This window comes from Phyllostomus discolor, chromosome 10 (assembly GCF_004126475.2).
Source record: "Phyllostomus discolor isolate MPI-MPIP mPhyDis1 chromosome 10, mPhyDis1.pri.v3, whole genome shotgun sequence".
Lineage (NCBI taxonomy): Eukaryota > Metazoa > Chordata > Mammalia > Chiroptera > Phyllostomidae > Phyllostomus > Phyllostomus discolor.
The window spans coordinates 676,181-692,084 of record NC_040912.2 but is presented as its reverse complement, the minus strand read 5'-3'; the positions used below and the strand labels follow the sequence as shown (position 1 = coordinate 692,084).

The following is a 15,904-nucleotide window of genomic DNA, read 5'->3' as shown; positions in this document are numbered from 1 at the left end:
TGAGTCATGGCTGCTCCCGGGTGTCTGCTCGCTCGGAGCCCCCGGCAGGGCCGTGATTTGGGGCCCAGGCCACGTGCCCCTCCTCGGAGGTTCCCTTCACTCCCCGGGGGCGGGCTCTCATCCCACCCAGGCCACGGTGACGCTGAGGAGGTGCCCTGGCCTCCGGCGGGACACGGGGCCACTGGGGCCTCCCCGTGGCCCGGTGCTACGTCCCTTCCCCACACTGACCTGGGCCGCTCGCTGCCCACCCCGGCACCGGGCAGGGGGCGCCTGCCTTCGACACGCCAGCGCCGCTGCGTGTCCCGCAGACGAGCTGACGCACGCCCCTGCCCCGCAGCCTGCAACGTGTGGTACCTGGGCTCCGTGGACACGGAGTCCCTCACCGGCCACCAGGCCGTCCAGAAGGCCCTGAGCCTCGCGCTGGCGCAGCAGCCGCCGCCCCTGTCCACGGTCGTGCACTTCAAGGTGTCGTCGCAGGGCATCACCCTGACGGACAACCAGAGGAAGTGAGTGCGCCGGCGCGGGCTCCTGTCTGGGCGTGGGCGGGGGGCGGTTCCCGGGCAGGGGGGTTCTGGCGCGCGCCGCCCCTCCCCGGACGCTCGCGGCCGGCCTCGCGCCTCTGCCACCCTGGGGGGCCCCGCGCTCCGCCGGTCTGCAGGCCGCCAGGGGGCGCTCGCGCGCGGGTCCTCGTGGGGGCCGCCCCAGCGCCACCGTCACCCGCCCACGTCCCCGCAGGCTCTTCTTCCGGAAGCACTACCCCGTGAGCACCGTCATCTTCTGCGCGCTGGACCCGCAGGGCAGGAAGTAAGGCCCGCGAGGCCCGCGAGCGTGCGTGTGCGTGCGTGTGCGTGCGTGCGCGCGGCCCGCCCGCTCAGTCCGTACAGAAACTAACGCGATTTCCGTTCTCTTGAACCCGCCAGGTGGGTTGCGGACGGCGTGGGCTCCAGGTGAGCTGCCAGCGCGACCCCACGAGGGGTCCTCGTGAGGAAGGGGCTCAGCGATGCCCGTGGGCTGGGTCTGCACTGGGGGGCCCGGAGACGTGGTGCTTGGGGGCGGCAGGCGCAGGCGCACAGGCTTCCCGCCCTTCCCTCTGCAGCGGGGGCGGAGCGCACGCCCACGGGGGCCGGCCCCATCGCCTGCCGTGGACCTCGGCGATGTCCGGTCACAGCGCCCTCTCCCGGGGGTCCCGCTCCACAGCCCCTTTAACCAGGGTTCCGACGAGGGGCTCAGAGGCCGCGCGAGCCCCGCGCTGGGCTGCAGAGCTGGCTGCGCTCCCACCGCGCGGAATGTGCGACCCCATCGGTGACTCGAGTGCCCTGGGCCGCTCCCTCCCGCGGCGTGGGGGCCGCTAAACCCCAACAAAAAGCCCCTTCATGTCTCTGCGGGGGAGAAGGCAGCCTCCGCCGGCACTGGGGCCCGAACAATGGCGGCGTTGTGCTGAGCCGGGGCTTCCGGGCGCCTGCTCGGGCTGCGGCTGCGGTCTGCCGAGAAGTCCCGGCTCCCGCCGCCTCCGCGGCACGCAGTGCAGTCGGCCTCGAGCCTCGAGGAGGGACCTGGGCCCGTGGGGGACCGGGGGTGGCATCTAGGTGGCCGGTGCGTCCCTCTCAATCTCAGGAACCACCAGTGGGGGGACAGTGCCCGCCTGGCCTGTGTTCCCATCTGGTGGGACTCCGTGAGGACTCGGGGGAGTGGGCTCGGGACCCCACCCCACCAGCCTCTGCAGGACGGCGCCAGGCGTGGGGCGGTGCTGCGGTCAGGGCCCAGCCATAGGGCCCCGCCGCCCCACCTCTTGTGCTGCCCCCCAGGGCCCTGCCTGCGGAGAGGGGGCAGGAGTCTGTCACGTGGCGCTGCACCGGGATGGTCTCGGGGGAGGGAGCGGAGGTGGTGGCAGGCAGCGGAGCCCTGGCCCTCTCGGCCTCGCTGCACGGGCCGGAACGCTCTGACCGCCTCTCTTTGCAGAGCCTTCGGGTTCGTGGCCCGGAAGCAGGGCAGCACCTCGGACAACGAGTGCCACCTGTTCGCAGAGCACGACCCCGAGCAGCCTGCCAGTGCCATCGTCAACTTCGTGTCCAAGGTCATGATCGGCTCCCCCAAGAAGATGTGAGCCCCTCCCGGCTGCAGATGCCCGAGGGCTGGGGTGGCCGCCGAGCCCCTGCGGTGACCCTGACCTTCTGGCTCCTTCAGCTCACCAAGCACCACACTGCCCCGCCCCCAGCCCTTCCTGAGACAGACGGTGCCCGTGTCCGTCTGCAGCCCGGCCCTCTCTGGGCAGGAGTGGGCACGAGGTCACCCACCCAGCTCCACGCCCAGGACCGCCTGAGGAAACTCGGGGTCCTGTGCGCCTCCCATGCGAGTCTGGGGGGTACCTGGCCCACCAGGCCGTGGCTCGAGGGACCACGGAGCACGGCCAGCACTGTGACCAACGCCCGCAGGCCACCACCCTCCCAGGACAGGGACGCACGTGTGATGTGGCTTCGTGCGGGCCCTTCCGGAACTCCGGGGCCTGGACAAGGGGACCACGCGATGGCCCATGAGGACCAGGGTGTCGCTGTGGGGCCCGAAGGTGTGCCGGCTGCGGAGAGGAGGGGCGAGGATGGAAGCAAAACGCCATTTCCACGTACTTTATCGCTCTTTTGCCGAGTCACTTGTGATCACATTTGTCACTGCGGCCTGTGGGGGCGTCTCCGTGCGGAGGCACCAGAGGAGAGGGTGCCACTGTGCACTGGCTCCGGTGTGCGGTGCCTACCGTCAGAGTGTCGTTTCCAGGCTGCAGGCGACATCCTTTCTGCAGTGGAAGGTTCTGGAAGGGTGGGGCAGGCTGACCTCCAGGAGCTCCCCTCTGGTCTGTCACGACCATGCCTGCGGGCTCCTGGAGGGCCTGCGTGCTTCCGGCCCCCCGAGCTGGGCGGAGGGCATCTCAGTCTCACGGGGGCTCGGGGCCCCACCTCGCCTCAGCCACAGTCCTCGAGGCACTTGCCGGCACGCCTGTGGCAGTGCTGTGGCCTGTCGCCTGCCCCGTCTGCGGTCACCGGTTGGGGAGCAGCCAGCGGCTCTGCCCGGAGCTCCGGTTCTCCGCTGTGGATGCCGAGCACCGGCCCCTCTGTACCCCAGGGTCGGAGGAGTGGGCCGCAGGCTGGGGTGGGGTGGGCCTCGTGGACCCCACGTGAAGTGGTTCAGGTTCGGGGCGAGGAGCTGGGACCGGGGGGCTCGGGGGGGCCTGCCGCTCAGCTCCAATCCCAAGTGCCTCCTTTCTGTGCCAAACGTCTGCCTCGTCCCCCAAGGCGGGCCTCATCCGTCACACAGCGGGCAGCTCCTCGGTCCACGTCCTGGTCCCTGTGGAGGTACACATGCTGTCGCTGTCGGACTCGGGGAGGGGACCGGGTTGGAGCTGTCCCCGGGAGATGGCTTGTCTCGAGATGGCTCCCACCCTCGTCTGACTCAGAGAGGCAGGCCAGGCCCCTCGTCTCTCGGGCAGAGGGGGCGGGCGGGCGTGGGGCTGCGACTCGGGATCCAGGACTTGGAAACCGGGGGCTCCCGAGCGAGCAGCAGCATCCTGGATGCCAAGAAGCTGGGCGCCCAGCGACAGCATGTCCTCCTGGTGGCCAAGGGCCCTGGAGGTTTGCTCCAAGCAGATGGCTCCCGAGGAAGCCAGCGCCGGCTCCTGACGAGCTGGTGTGACAGGGCTCTTTGCGTGTTACACACGTATTACACAGGACCACACGCCCGTGACCTTGGCGCCAGGCCGTGGGTGAGCCCCACCCCCCACCTGGCTCCACGCAGGGGCGGACCCTTCCCCAGGCTCCTGGTCTCCGAGCACCTCGGGCACCAGGCACAGGCCTGGGCTCTCACCTGAAGTGTGCCTGCCCGTGAGCGTCACAGCCAGGGTCCCTTTCAGCCCTCCGTCCCCTACGATGTCCCCCCATCGCTCACCTGTAAGCCTCTCCCTGTGTATCCTCGGCGTCGAGACGCCCCGTGTCTCCTGATCTGCCTTAACTGCCAGTGGGCATTCTCACCTCTCGTATGTTGCAAAGAGCATATGCAGTGTGTAAACGAATGTTCTGTGAGTTCTCTGTGTAGCCGCTGTCTCTGCTCTTCCAGCACCATTACAGTCAGAAAACAATAAAGTATTAACCTTCATAACCCTCCTCCAGGCATCTGCTGCTGCTGTTGGCACCACGGCTTGAGGGTGTGCGCAGGTGTGTGGGTGAGCATCTGTCCGTCTGGGGAGCCCGCTGTGTCACCAACCAAGTCAGGTGGCCTGGATCCTGCCTGATAAGACAGTGTCGTGGGGGCGAGGAAGCAGGTGTCGGGTGGCTGCCAGCCCTGTGCCGCCGGCCTGGGGCTGGGGCGTCGCCCGGCACCTCCCCCCGGGCCTGGGGAGCAGCAGCCTCCCGCCACCCGGGCTGGGACACGCCCACACCGGTCCCCGGGGGCGCAGATGGCAGCCACACACAGCCTCCACAGAGCCTGCGCTGGCTTCTGTCATCGAGAGCGCATCAGCGGCGGCTCCTGCGGGTTAGGGCTTTGCTGCTGGCACGAGGTTGGCGGCGGCGGCGACAGCGGGGGGCCGGCGCCCACCTGCAGGTGATGACACTCTGGGCGGCGGGCCTGGGACACCGTGCAGAGCTGGCTCCTCACGGGTGCCTCTCGTGAATACTGGTTTCACAGTATTTCTTTCCTGGTGTACACCGCCCCCGTGTCCTCCTCGGGGCCCCGCGTCTGCACCGGGCGCCCTGGCCATGGGCCCGTCCCTCCCTCCGCACTTGGCCCTACGTCTGGACAGGACGTCCCAGTGGAGCCCGCGACCAGGCCCCAGGCGCGTGCGCAGTGCAGCCGAGAGGGCAGGCAGCGCCGCCCCCTGGTGGCCGCCCGCCTTACAGTCGCCAGGCGCCGAACTGCGGGGCGCGGGGGCGGGGAGCCGAGCCGCCTCGTTTTGCTGCGGGAGCCGCGCTCTCCCGGCTCCTGGAGGCCCCACGCCGCCCTGCGCGCCCACCCCGCTGTTCCCCGAAGGAGTGGGCGTGCGTTCCTGCCACACTGCGTCTTCCTCGCTGCGCCACGCTGCAGAAGACGAACGCACGGGGGGGGGGGGGATGGAGACGAGAAACACCCGAAATGGCAGCACAATGGCTGTTGTGCCGCGCCGATTGGAGTTTACCTTTTTTTGAGTTTTCAGACGCGGCCCCGGGGCTAAAGCCCTTTGTCCAAGGACCGCCCGCAGGGGGTGCGCGCGCAACAGGGCCGCCAGGGGGCGCGCGGGGGTGGGGCGCGGGTCTCAGGCTCGTCCGTCACTGTCGCATCCCCAGCGTTCGCGGGTGACACCCGCAGAGGGCGCTGCTGCGAGATGGTCTGCCCCCCCCCCCCCCCGCTCCTGCCCCGCCACCCCGCCGGCCTCAGGAAGGGCGGGCTGTGCAACCCCAGCGCCCCTGTCTGTCCCCAGCCCACAAGGGGCAAAGCGGGGAGGGGAGGACCCCATGCTGCCCAGGCGGGCACGGGAGTTGGGGCTTGTCCCATGGGGATTTTTCTGAGCTCAAGCTGCCCCTCCGCTGTCCTGTCTCCGAAGCGCCCACCCAGAGTCCTGGGGTGTCGCCTCCTCCGAGGTGTTCAGTGTCAGCACTGCCCCGCCATACCCGAGCCCATTCCTTGGGGAGACAAGCACAGACCCCACGGGCCGCGGCGCTGGGGTCACAGAAGGGACAGGTCCTGCTTTGACTCCGCGAGCCCTGGACCGGCTCCTTTGTTTGCTTGAGGCGTCGCAGCGCCGGCCGCCCAATCGGATGACCTTGGAAGACAGCTTTTCCAGGAACTCGGGACGGCCTCATCCCCCTCTTTCATTTTTATGGTTCCCACAGCAACTGCAAGTCTTGGACTCGGCCAAGGCCGGCCAAGGCGCACTGGTCTGGTGCCTTTCCCGAGCACCTCGGTTTTCAACACGCGTGCGTCCTGGCCGGGGCTCCACCGGCAGGCCTGGCCTTCGCGGTGTGTGCGACCTTGAACCTTCCCCGGGGAAGGGAAGGCGCGGAACGGCATCAGGGGCCAGCATGACAGTCAGCCGGTGTCGCGGGGCCTGTTTCTGGACGTTCGCGCTGGGGAGTCGCCGACACGGGGCCCTGAGTGCAGGCTTTGTGAACAGGCAGGGGGCGTGCCGGGGGGCACGGGTCTCCGCGCACGCGCCTGGATCGGCGCTGAAGCCTTTAAAGCAGGGAAAGAGTCACCCCGCACCTGTTCGCCAGCCTGGTAAAACGCGGCACGCCCGCGTGAAGGAACCGTCATTCTTAAAACGACGTCTCTCGTCGTTTTGGTGTACATGCTGTAAAACTCACTCGATCTAAATGTGCGCCCAGTGACTTTTTATACGTTCACACTGTCGTGCGGCCGTCGCCACGACCCCGTGTGGCGAGGTCACCCTCGCGTTTCCCCGCAGCCCCGCTCCTGGGTCTGCGCTCCGAGGAGCCGGGATCAGGTGTCTGCGCATCGCCCGCGAGTGTTCACGGCGCCACCGCCCACAGCCGCCAGAGGGCGCCAGCAGCCCGCCTGCCCATTGGCCCGCGATCGGAGCCACCCAAAGCCGCGGGTGCGCGCAGTGGAATGCTGCTCCGCCCTGAAGAGGGCCCTGGGTGCGCGCTACGGCGGGCGTGAGCTCCAGACACACCGCGGGCGGAGACGCTGGGCCTGAAGAGCTCGCGCTGCAGGGTGTGTTCACGTGACCCGTGCGGAACAGGACAACAGGACGGCCTGGGGGGGGTGGCGGGGAGCGGGGAGTGGGGGGGAGGGGAGGCGGGGAGTGACGGCTTCCTGGGGGCAAGGCCTCCTTGCGCAGCGAGGCCAAGGCTCCGCAACAGCGCGAGGCGCCCGTCACACAGCGCTGTGAGTGGGCCGGTGCCACCAGGCTGCCCACGTACAGCGGTGGAGGTGGTGGACTGCGTGGCGCGTGTCTGTCTCCGCCGTAAAAACCGGTGCGCCGAGAACCACCGGGTTGGGCCGTCCTCGGGAGGTGGCAGCACGCAGTGCAAAGGCCACAGCCTGCAGGGGTGGGACGGTTTGACGGTCAGACCACCCACCCTCCGTGACCTCAGAGGCAGCCCGTCTGAGCTGAGGCTGGCTCCTCTCCCCACACACAGACGGCCACCCGTCCCCCGCGCCCCGCAGGGCCGTCCCCCGTGTGTCTGTCTCATGTCCTCTTCCAAGGGCCCCAGCCCGTGAGAGCAGGGCCCACCCCAGTGGCCTCATTCCCTTACTCGCCTCTTCAGAGCCCTGTCTCCCAGCACCTGAGACTCTGCCCTGGGAATGTGGGGCCGGGGGCACAGCCCCTCCATAATGGCTATCGAGTGGTGGGGTGCCGGCTGTGAAGGAGGGGTGCGGGGCTGAGGCAGGACCTGGGAGAGGGCCCCCCCTGCAGAGCCCGGGGCGCCGGGTGATGGGCTGGGGCAGGGGTGCTGGGGCAGAGGAGGGGTGCTGCCCGCAGTGGGGGGCCTGACGGCTGGGCGGGGCCTCACGGTCCCTCCAGGGCCCGCCCCTGCCCCCCAGCTCCGGCGGGCAGCCCCCAGGCCAGGGCAGGCCGGCGAGGGTCTTCGGTCTTCACGGGCCCCGTGCCAGCGCCGCACGCGGGCGGGAGGGGAGGCCAAGACCCCCTAGCGGCGGTTCGGAGAAGTCACAAAACGCCCGCCCTCCCTCCCCTGTAAACAAGGGAACTGCCAGAACGAAGCCTCGCGCGCCCTGTCCTCCCTCCGAGGGCGATGACAGGCCCATCCGTCACTTTTATCTCCGCGCGGGGCCGGGCCGAGGGGGCCGCCTCTCCCCGCGGCCGTGCACTCCTGTCCCCGGCGGCCACGGGGCCTGGCGTCCGCGGATGTTTACTCCAGCCCCATAATTAAAGAGGAATGTGGAGCGTGCGGCCCCATCCGCCCGGGGCGCTGGAGCAGGCCTGCGACCCTGCGACCCTGCCGTCCCCGCCCACCCCTGCACACCCCCGCGAACTGCTCAGGAGGGGGGTGGGCACAGTTACAAATAACAAATTTGGAAATAACAGATCACTTCGGTTTGGGATCTGTGCAAGTTTCCTAGACCGGTTTTTCTTTTTTTTAATGAGGACTCTGGAAATCCAGAGAGAGGTTCGCTGTTGTAACAGCTGGAGAAGGGCCATTGGAAACCAAACAGAGGCAAGTGCGGGGACCAGGAGGACTGGCGGTCTGTGCCAGGATCCGTCCGGAAAGTGACCGGCACGTGAGCACAGCCCCGCAGCCTCCCCCTGGAGCCCGGTCCCAGCGGCCCGGCCTCGTGCTTCTGCGTGGGAAGCACACAGCCGCCTGTCGCGTGCGCCGGCGCCCTGGTCTCATACATAGGCCTGCAGAAGCGCGGAAGGCTCTGCACCGGGTTTCCCTGCAAGGAAGCTGGGCCTGCCCCTCGGGTCACAGGGCTGGCGGGTCTGGGGCTCGCGTGGGAACCTGCCCCGCGCGCCCATGCCCAAGATGGGGGGGGGGGGCAGGCACATGCTGAGGGATCAGGATCCCCGAGGGCCGCCTCACCCCAGCGGCGCCGCAGTGCGCTTGGGCGGATGAATCAATGCGCAGAGGAGGGCGGCTGCACTCGCGTGGTCCGTCGCCGTCCTCCCAGGCCCCCTGGAGGCGAGAGGCGCACGTTCCACGTGGGGCTCCTCCTCCCGGACGGACGTGCCCTCTGAGCTCCCGGGGCTCCCGGCCCTGCTTCCGCGCGGGGAGTGAGAGCAGCGCCCTCCCCGTGAGCCGCCAAGCACCAGCACCCCTCGCGCTCGGCCGCGGGCTGCACGGCCAAGCGGAGCTGGTTTCTTTCTCCTTGTCCGTTTCTCGGGGGCAGACCCGCGTCGGGCAACCGGCTCGCTCGCCCAGTTCTCGTGTCTGGGTTGTCACCTGTGGCCACCAACACACCTGAACGGGGACAAAGGGCCTTCCAGGGAATTCCGGTCCTGGCACTGGGTCAGACCACCCGAGCTGGGCTCGGCCCTGCAGGGCGTGGCACTGGGCACCGATCCCCGCCCCCACGCAGGGCGTCCAAACCCAGGACAGTGGAGCGGAGTGGGAGTCTGTGTTCGGGTTTCTCTCGTAGTCCAGAGCTGCCGCCTGCTGTTCTGGAGGCGGAGCCTCGGCAGCGCCCAGTGTCCCTTCCAGGAGCAGGAGCAGAGTGGTGGGACGGGAGGGTCATTCCCGGAGGTGCCAGCCGAGTAACCCGGCAGCATGCTCCCAGGAGAGTGGCAGGTGGCCATGGCCAGGGCTCCGTGGCCGTGGCTCCTCATCGCCGGGTGCTCTGGGCTCAGAGCCGCGGTGGCTTTTCAGGACTGGCTCTGTGTCCGGGCGGGCAGTCGGGGGTGGGGGGGGAGCTCATGCTGGGACCGGGGAAGCAGGAGGGTGGGCTGGGCCTGGGGGCCAGGGCGTGACTCGTCTCCCGGGGGTGGTAGCAGCCGGGGGCTGGGATATCCACGAGGAGGGGCTGGACCAAGCAGGTGACACGGCCGTGCCGGCTGGTCCCACAGGTAGCTCTAGGAAGAACGAAGGCAGGTCTCCGACGTTTGGGCCTGGAGCAGGTAACGTTCCTTTGAGTCCGTCACTCTGCGCTGGAAACAAAGGCCGACTGTTGCTCCTGCCCACGCCCGAAGGCCAGGCTGCCTGCGGACGGGTGAAGCCCCCAGCTGCACACCGACCAGCGGGATGTCAGTCGCTCGGGACCTCTCTGCAGGAGACAGCCGCGGTCACGGCGGCGGCGAGCGTCCGTCCGGAACTTCTCTCGGTTCCTTTACGTGGGCGGGGCCAGGACGCACCTACAGCCAGCGGGCGGCTTCCCCGGCTCCTCCGGGGGCTTTGCACCGGCATCTGCCTGCTGGGGCTGCTGGGAAACTCGCCCTCACGACGACGATGGTGTTGGAGGCTGTGGGCCGGCCTGTCAGGGGGCAGGGGGGGGGTCATTCTGCTTTTCTGCTGCTGCCCAACAACTCCCAACGTCGGGTCGGAGGCAAACTCCCCCAGTTTTGTGGGGCGCCACTCTCGGGGGTGGGTTCTCACTCAGGGTCTCGGGCCCGGTTGGGCTGGCGGCTGGCCTGGGTGTGAGTCAATGCGTCCCGAAGACGCAGGTGAGGGAGAGGGACTCCAGGCCTCCGAGCATGCGGTCAGACGGGCGGGAGCTTCCGGAAGCCGGGAATCCCACGGCGCTGGAGTCCTGCGGGCCCCGGCGCCTAAGGGTGCTCCTTCACCCAGGGCACCCCGCTCAGTCTGTGCCCCCTAACCAACCCGGACTCGGGAGAGGCAGCGTGAATGAGGTGGGGGCCGTTGTTGGTAAAGCCCCCGGCACCGGGCGCCGGCTCCGCGGGGAGAGGCGGGGGGGCGGGGGCCAAGCTTGAGGGACCAGCCACCAGGTCCCGCTCCCGAGTTTACCTCCGTCTAGGTTCTCCCCTGCAGACGGCCGCTTCTACCTCCTCCGAGTGTGGGTGCTGTAAAAAATATGAGGCTGTAATACATTTTTAAAAAGATTTTATTATTTATTTTTAGAGAGGGAAGGGAGGGAGAGAGAGAGTGAGAGAGAAACATCAGTGTGCGGTTGCTGGGGGTCATGGCCTGCAACCCAGGCATGTGCCCTGACTGGGAATCGAACCTGCGACACTTTGGTTCGCAGCCTGCGCTCAATCCACTAAGCTACGCCAGCCAGGGCTGTAATACATTTTATTTGTGACTTCTCTACATGATTAGCGCCTTGTTTTTGGATGGGTGAATAGGAAATTATTTCAGTACGTTTTAAAATATTGTGTTGATGGTCTATAAACGTGCTTAAAATCTACCCTTCGTTCCCATTTTCGTTTAGTGTTCTGTGACCGCCGAGGCCTTTGACCGCCAGAGGAACAGGCCCTTCTTCAGCGAATTCCAGGTGTCACTCTCGAATCCGTCAGGGATTCGTTTCGATGCGCGGTTCGAGAGCGGAGCTCCTTACCTCTGGGCTGCGACCACCGGCAGGTGATCCCCCTCCCCCGCCTCCTTCCTGCCCCCACGGCCCCTCTCCTCTGTCTCTGTCTCTCTCTCTCTGCACCCGTGGGTCTACTTCTCTGGTGTGAGTCACCTGTCAACTGTCCCCCAGCTGTGGGCACAGCGCCCCCTCGCTCTGGACAGTCTGGCCCAGACACTCGGTTCGTTTGAAAGCAGGGGTGCCCAGCCCGAGGTCCCACACACAATCGTTGATTTACTGAAAACCTTTTTTTTGCTCATCTGTGTTCACCAGTGCGTGTGTATTTAACATGTGGCCCAAGACCACTCTTTTCCGGCGCGGCCCAGAGATGCCCCGAGGGTGCACACCCTGGTCCGGAGCTCCTGCGTGTCCTGCCGGCTCCTCAGGGCGACCTGCCTTCCCTGGAGACTGCTGCCCTCCCTAGCGACGGGCGCAGCCCCTCCCCTGCGGCAGCTGCGGGCGCGGGCCACTCGGAGGGTTCCCCTGGGTGCGGTGGAGACAGACAGACACCCCCTGGGAACGGTGGACAGGAAGGGTGTGCCGGGGCCGCGGGGGGCTGAGCTGGATGGAGGGCCCTGGGTGGTGCTGACTCATCTGCCGGGGCCAGAGAGGGGCCTGCTGCCCTCGCAGAGCGGCCTTGACCGGGTGCGAGCCGTGACGTTCCAGCCAGATGGACGCTGTCCCCCCTGTTCTAAGGATGCCAGGCCGGGGGTCCTGGGTGACCATGGACAGTCTGGTGCAGGTCAAGGCTGGGGCCGTCCAGTGAGCGCTTGGGACGGACTCGCGGTCTCAGCGCCACCAGGGTGAGGGACGGACGGAGCCGTCTGTGTCCGTCCGGGGTCAGAGGGCAGGGCAGTGACCACGGAGACAAGGGGTCAGTTCAGAGAGTGGCCGGGGCAGTGAGAGAAACAGAGGCCAGAGAAGGGTCGGGGCGCTCAGGGGGGTGGGGTGTGAGGGAGCGGCCGGCCACCGGCAGGCGTGGGGACAGGGTGCTGGGGCGGGAGGCCCCGTGCAGAGGCCTGGGGGGAGGGCTCACTGTGTCCAGGCGCCGACGGGAAGGCCAGTGACCGCGGTCAGGTCAAGGCGGGCCTGCTCTTGGCCGCGGCCCTGACCCAGGGGAAGCTCTGCTTTCGTCAGCCCCTGGGACGGGGTCTCCGAGGCCCCCAAACCCCTTAGCATGGCACCAGCTGGGGAGACCGAGCACTCCCCAAAGCCCCTGACCCTCGTCCTGCCTGCCTCCTCTCCGGGGGCCCCAACCACTCTCGGGGCCCCGCAGGTCAGGCGCCCCTCGCTGCCTGGGGACTGGGGCGCATGAGAAGGGACCCCGGCTGCCGTGGGCCTGGCGGGGCGCTGCCGGCCATGGTGACGCCGGCCCGCCGGCTGGGGTGAGGGCCGCACTTGCCCCGGTGGGGGGGAAGGAGGAGGTCGTCCCAGTCGGCTCCTCCCCCATCCGCACCCCGGGCCCGCGGGCCGGGCGTCGGGGCTTCTCCCAGCACGGGTGGCAAATGGGGACCTGTCCTGGGGGGGGGACCCCCCAGACCTCGTCACCCTCTGTCCCCGCACGGGGACGCCTTCCCCTCGGAGCGGCTGTGGTTGAGGACACGGCTGGCCCTGTCTCCTGGTGCCCGGCCCCCACCGGGAAGGCCTGGGGGACGCAGAAGCAGCCTCTGGGGACAGAGGGCGAGGGGGCGGGGCCTGCAGACCCGCGTCTCCTCTCAGAAAGCACCTGGCGAGCTGCCGCAGCGCGGGCGCCGACACGTGACTGTAAGTGTGACTGTAAGCCAGGTGCATGCGGACAGGCCCCACGGGGCTCGGGGACAGGCTCAGAGGGCCAGCACGGGGGCTGGGGGTGGGGGGGGCGCTCCCCAGGGCAAGTGCAGCAGGGCGGGGCGCACTGGGGACCCCAACGCTTTGCTCGGTGCTCGGGCTTGTTCTGGAGGCCTCATCTCAACACCACCGTGGGCAGCTCAAGTGCTTCTGGAACTTTCTGCCACCACCAGACAGGGCCTCAGTTATCCGTCTGAACCCTGAAGACAGAGTTGGTGGTAGTGGGGGGGGGGGTTCCCCACGGCTGAGCTCCTGCAGTTCACGGACACCAAGCCGAGAGGCCGGCTGCAGCCTGGTCCTCTGTCCAGCAGGTGGCGGCGTCACACCGGGAATCTGGGGACCCGCCGCCTGGGCCAGCTCAGGGGAATGTGAGGGCTGCTCCTGGGGGTGCGGAGAAAGCCCAAACTGGGGGTGCTGTGTAGCTTCCCGCCGCCGGACGCCGGGTCTGACGTGAGGGCACGCCCGCTCTCGCGTGGCCCGATGCGGTTTCTGGCCCGTTCCTGCGACGCGAACCCGAGGTGCTTGGATGTCTGCCCCCCCATTCCCCACCCCGGGTTCCCCGATGCATCTCCCCCCCCCCCCCCCCCCCCAGCGCTGGCGCTGTGTGTCACGCCCTCGGCCCGAGTCCCTCCGCGCGGGCCCCTCCTCCCCCCGGAGGCAGCTGGTCTGCCCCGAGTCCGGCGGAGACCCTCCTGGTCGGGGTGATGGCGGCTGCTCACAGGACACGGCGACCTCGGGGCTGCCGTCCCCCACTGCGGGGCCCCACTCAGCGGGCTGCGCACCCAACGCCCACCCACGGCGACCACCCCCCCCACCCGTCAGGCACCCACCTGCCCGAGCGGGTCAGCGCGGCGGGGCGGGGCCTCGGACACACCGGCAGCCGCCGCATCCCGTTTCCGCAGGACGGGCCTCTCAGTGCCGGCGTCCGTGATGACCTGTGGCCCCAGGACGGCGTCCCCCCTGCAGCCAGTCGTAAGTCCCGCGAGCCTGCCGGGTGCAGAAGCACCTTCGGGCTCCCTCCTCCCTCTGGGCAGATGGGCTCAGGGGTGACAACCGCGGTGGCGGGGTTCGCGGTCTGCCGTGCCGAGGGAGCAACCGCCGCGCGTCCCACAAGCCCAGGCTGCGTGTCGGCCGCGCCCCGAAGTGCGCACCGTTCTCCCCAGAAGGGGTTCCGTGGGGACAGGTCACACAGCCCTGAGTACCCTCGTCCGCTGGGCCTGGCTCCTCTGCCCGTCGTCCGGGGCCCTGGGGGGTGGCCTCCCGTGACACTCGGTGCCAGCGTGTCCGGAGGTCCAGGGGGCCTCGAGGGTGTCCCCCACGTCGGCCCCCAAGCTTCCACCCCGCCGGCACGAGGCAGGGATTTGGGGACCTCATTGGGGATGAAACGGGCGAAAGCCCCTGCGTTCTGAGAAACGTTCACCCCGACACCGGGACCGTTTCCTGCAAACACATGGGCCCCCCTGAGCAGTGACCTCGGGGCCTGAGCCCCAGGTTCTGAGGGGGGACAGTGACTGGCCCCAGAGAGCCCACACAGCAGGGGGGAGGGGGCCTGGCGGCACGCCAGAGCCACACCGCGCTGGTTTGCAGCGTGGCCTTAAGCCGCGTGTGTGGGTGCGTGTGCTCCCGTGCTCGCCAGCTCTGGGCTCTCGCCCGGCGCGCCACGGGCGCTCGTTCCCACAACAGGCGGCACCTGACACCTGGGTCGAGGCGCCGACTCGCTTCCCGCGGCCGTCAGGTGTGAAGAGCGGCAGCAGCCAGCACAACAGCCGTCTGGTGTGGAAAATCAAAATTTTGGTTCAGATCAGCAAAAAATACATATGATTTGGTGTGTGCGGAATTGTAGGAACTAGTCTGCGTGTGTCCGGAGAAGAGAAAGGTGGCGGATGGCTGTGGCAGACACGGGAGCTGCAGCCCAGCAGTCCTGGAGGCTGGACGCCTGAGACCCGGGTGCCAGCGGGTGGTGCCTTCTGGAGGCCTCGGTCCCAGGCGTGTGGATGGCCGTCTGCTCTGTGTCCTCGTGTGGCCGCCCGTGTGTGTGTGTGTGTGTGTGTGTGTGTGTCTGTGTCCTCGCCTGCTCTTCCCGTGGGACGTGGTCACATCGGACCTCGCGAGACTTGGTTGCCTCCTTGAGGACGCTCTGTCCAGACAAGGCCACTGTCCACCGGGGTGCGGGGGGGTCAGGAACTCAGCAGACGACTCGGGGAGGAACCCACGGCACCGTGAACCCACGGCACCCGGCGGGACAAGAAACAGAGTCGCACCGGCTCAGGGTAAAAGGAGCCACGACCGTGTGGGTGCTGAGGTGGGGCAGCGCATGCCCTCCCGATGCCCACCCGGCTCTGCCCACTGGCCGCCGGGGCGGGGCCCCTCCATCCCTCCCCCCGGGAAGTGGGGGCCAGAAGCTCACACCAGGCCGTCCTGCGCTTCAAACCCGACGGCCGAGACGGCGGCAGGAATCAAACACCCGCACGGAACACAGCACCCAGGTCCCCGCCGGGGAGCCCGACCTGATGACCGGCCTGCGTGATCCCGGACGCGAGAAATTGCAAATGGCTGATCCGATGTGATCGAGGTCCCGGAATAACGGGGGAGTCTCTCGTGCTGTAGTCATTCATGAAACCGCAGAAGAACCTGATTTTCCTGGATCTTTGACCAGGGGCCGTCCATGCAGAAGGCCAGTGACCAGCAGCAGTGACTCAGCACATGCCGGGGTGGGGGTGGGGGGCACCGGGTTCTCTCTGGGAGCTGCAGCCGCAGCGCCCTGGGCGGGGCCTTTCCCCGAGGAGGCAGCAGCAGGACATGATGGGGGAGAGGGGGCTCCATCTCAAACCCGGAGACCGGGCAAACTCGCGTGCCCAGCCCCCGGGAGAAGCCAGTGGGTGCCTCAGAGCACGGACTTCGCCATCGGGCTTCAGGAGCGCTGAGGTTTTAGTGAGGCGGGCGGATTCCGGTCCCTAAACGCCCGCCGACACGCTTCTCTGCTGACGCGGTTCTGTGCCCGTGGCCTTGGCTGCTCCCGCTGGGGCCGAGCGAGCGGTGCTGCAGGGAAAGTGTCGCAGGTTCTGGCGCGATCGCCGTGAGCGTCACGGCGGCCGATGGGAGCCCACGCGTGCTCTGA

The 15,904-nt window shown here is 68.4% G+C and overlaps 1 protein-coding gene across 1 annotated transcript; it reads left to right on the top strand.

Annotated features, from left to right (window-relative positions):
• Positions 1-6: 6 nt before the first annotated feature.
• LOC114490255 (tensin-3-like) lies at positions 7-2,404 on the top strand. The gene is made up of 4 exons (XM_036010412.1): positions 7-506; positions 736-804; positions 921-947; positions 1,960-2,404. The coding sequence occupies exons 1-4, from the start codon at positions 7-9 to the stop codon at positions 2,102-2,104; spliced, it is 741 nt and encodes a 246-aa protein (XP_035866305.1). The 3' UTR covers positions 2,105-2,404.
• Positions 2,405-15,904: the final 13,500 nt, after the last annotated feature.

Excerpts from the sequence above, each read along its gene's own strand:
- LOC114490255 (XM_036010412.1), top strand. The coding sequence starts at position 7 with ATGGCTGCTCCCGGGTGTCTGCTCGCTCGGAGCCCCCGGCAGGGCCGT. Across the intron at positions 805-920 it reads CTGGACCCGCAGGGCAGGAA|GTGGGTTGCGGACGGCGTGG; the intron begins GTAAGGCCCGCG and ends TGAACCCGCCAG. Across the intron at positions 948-1,959 it reads GCGGACGGCGTGGGCTCCAG|AGCCTTCGGGTTCGTGGCCC; the intron begins GTGAGCTGCCAG and ends CTCTCTTTGCAG.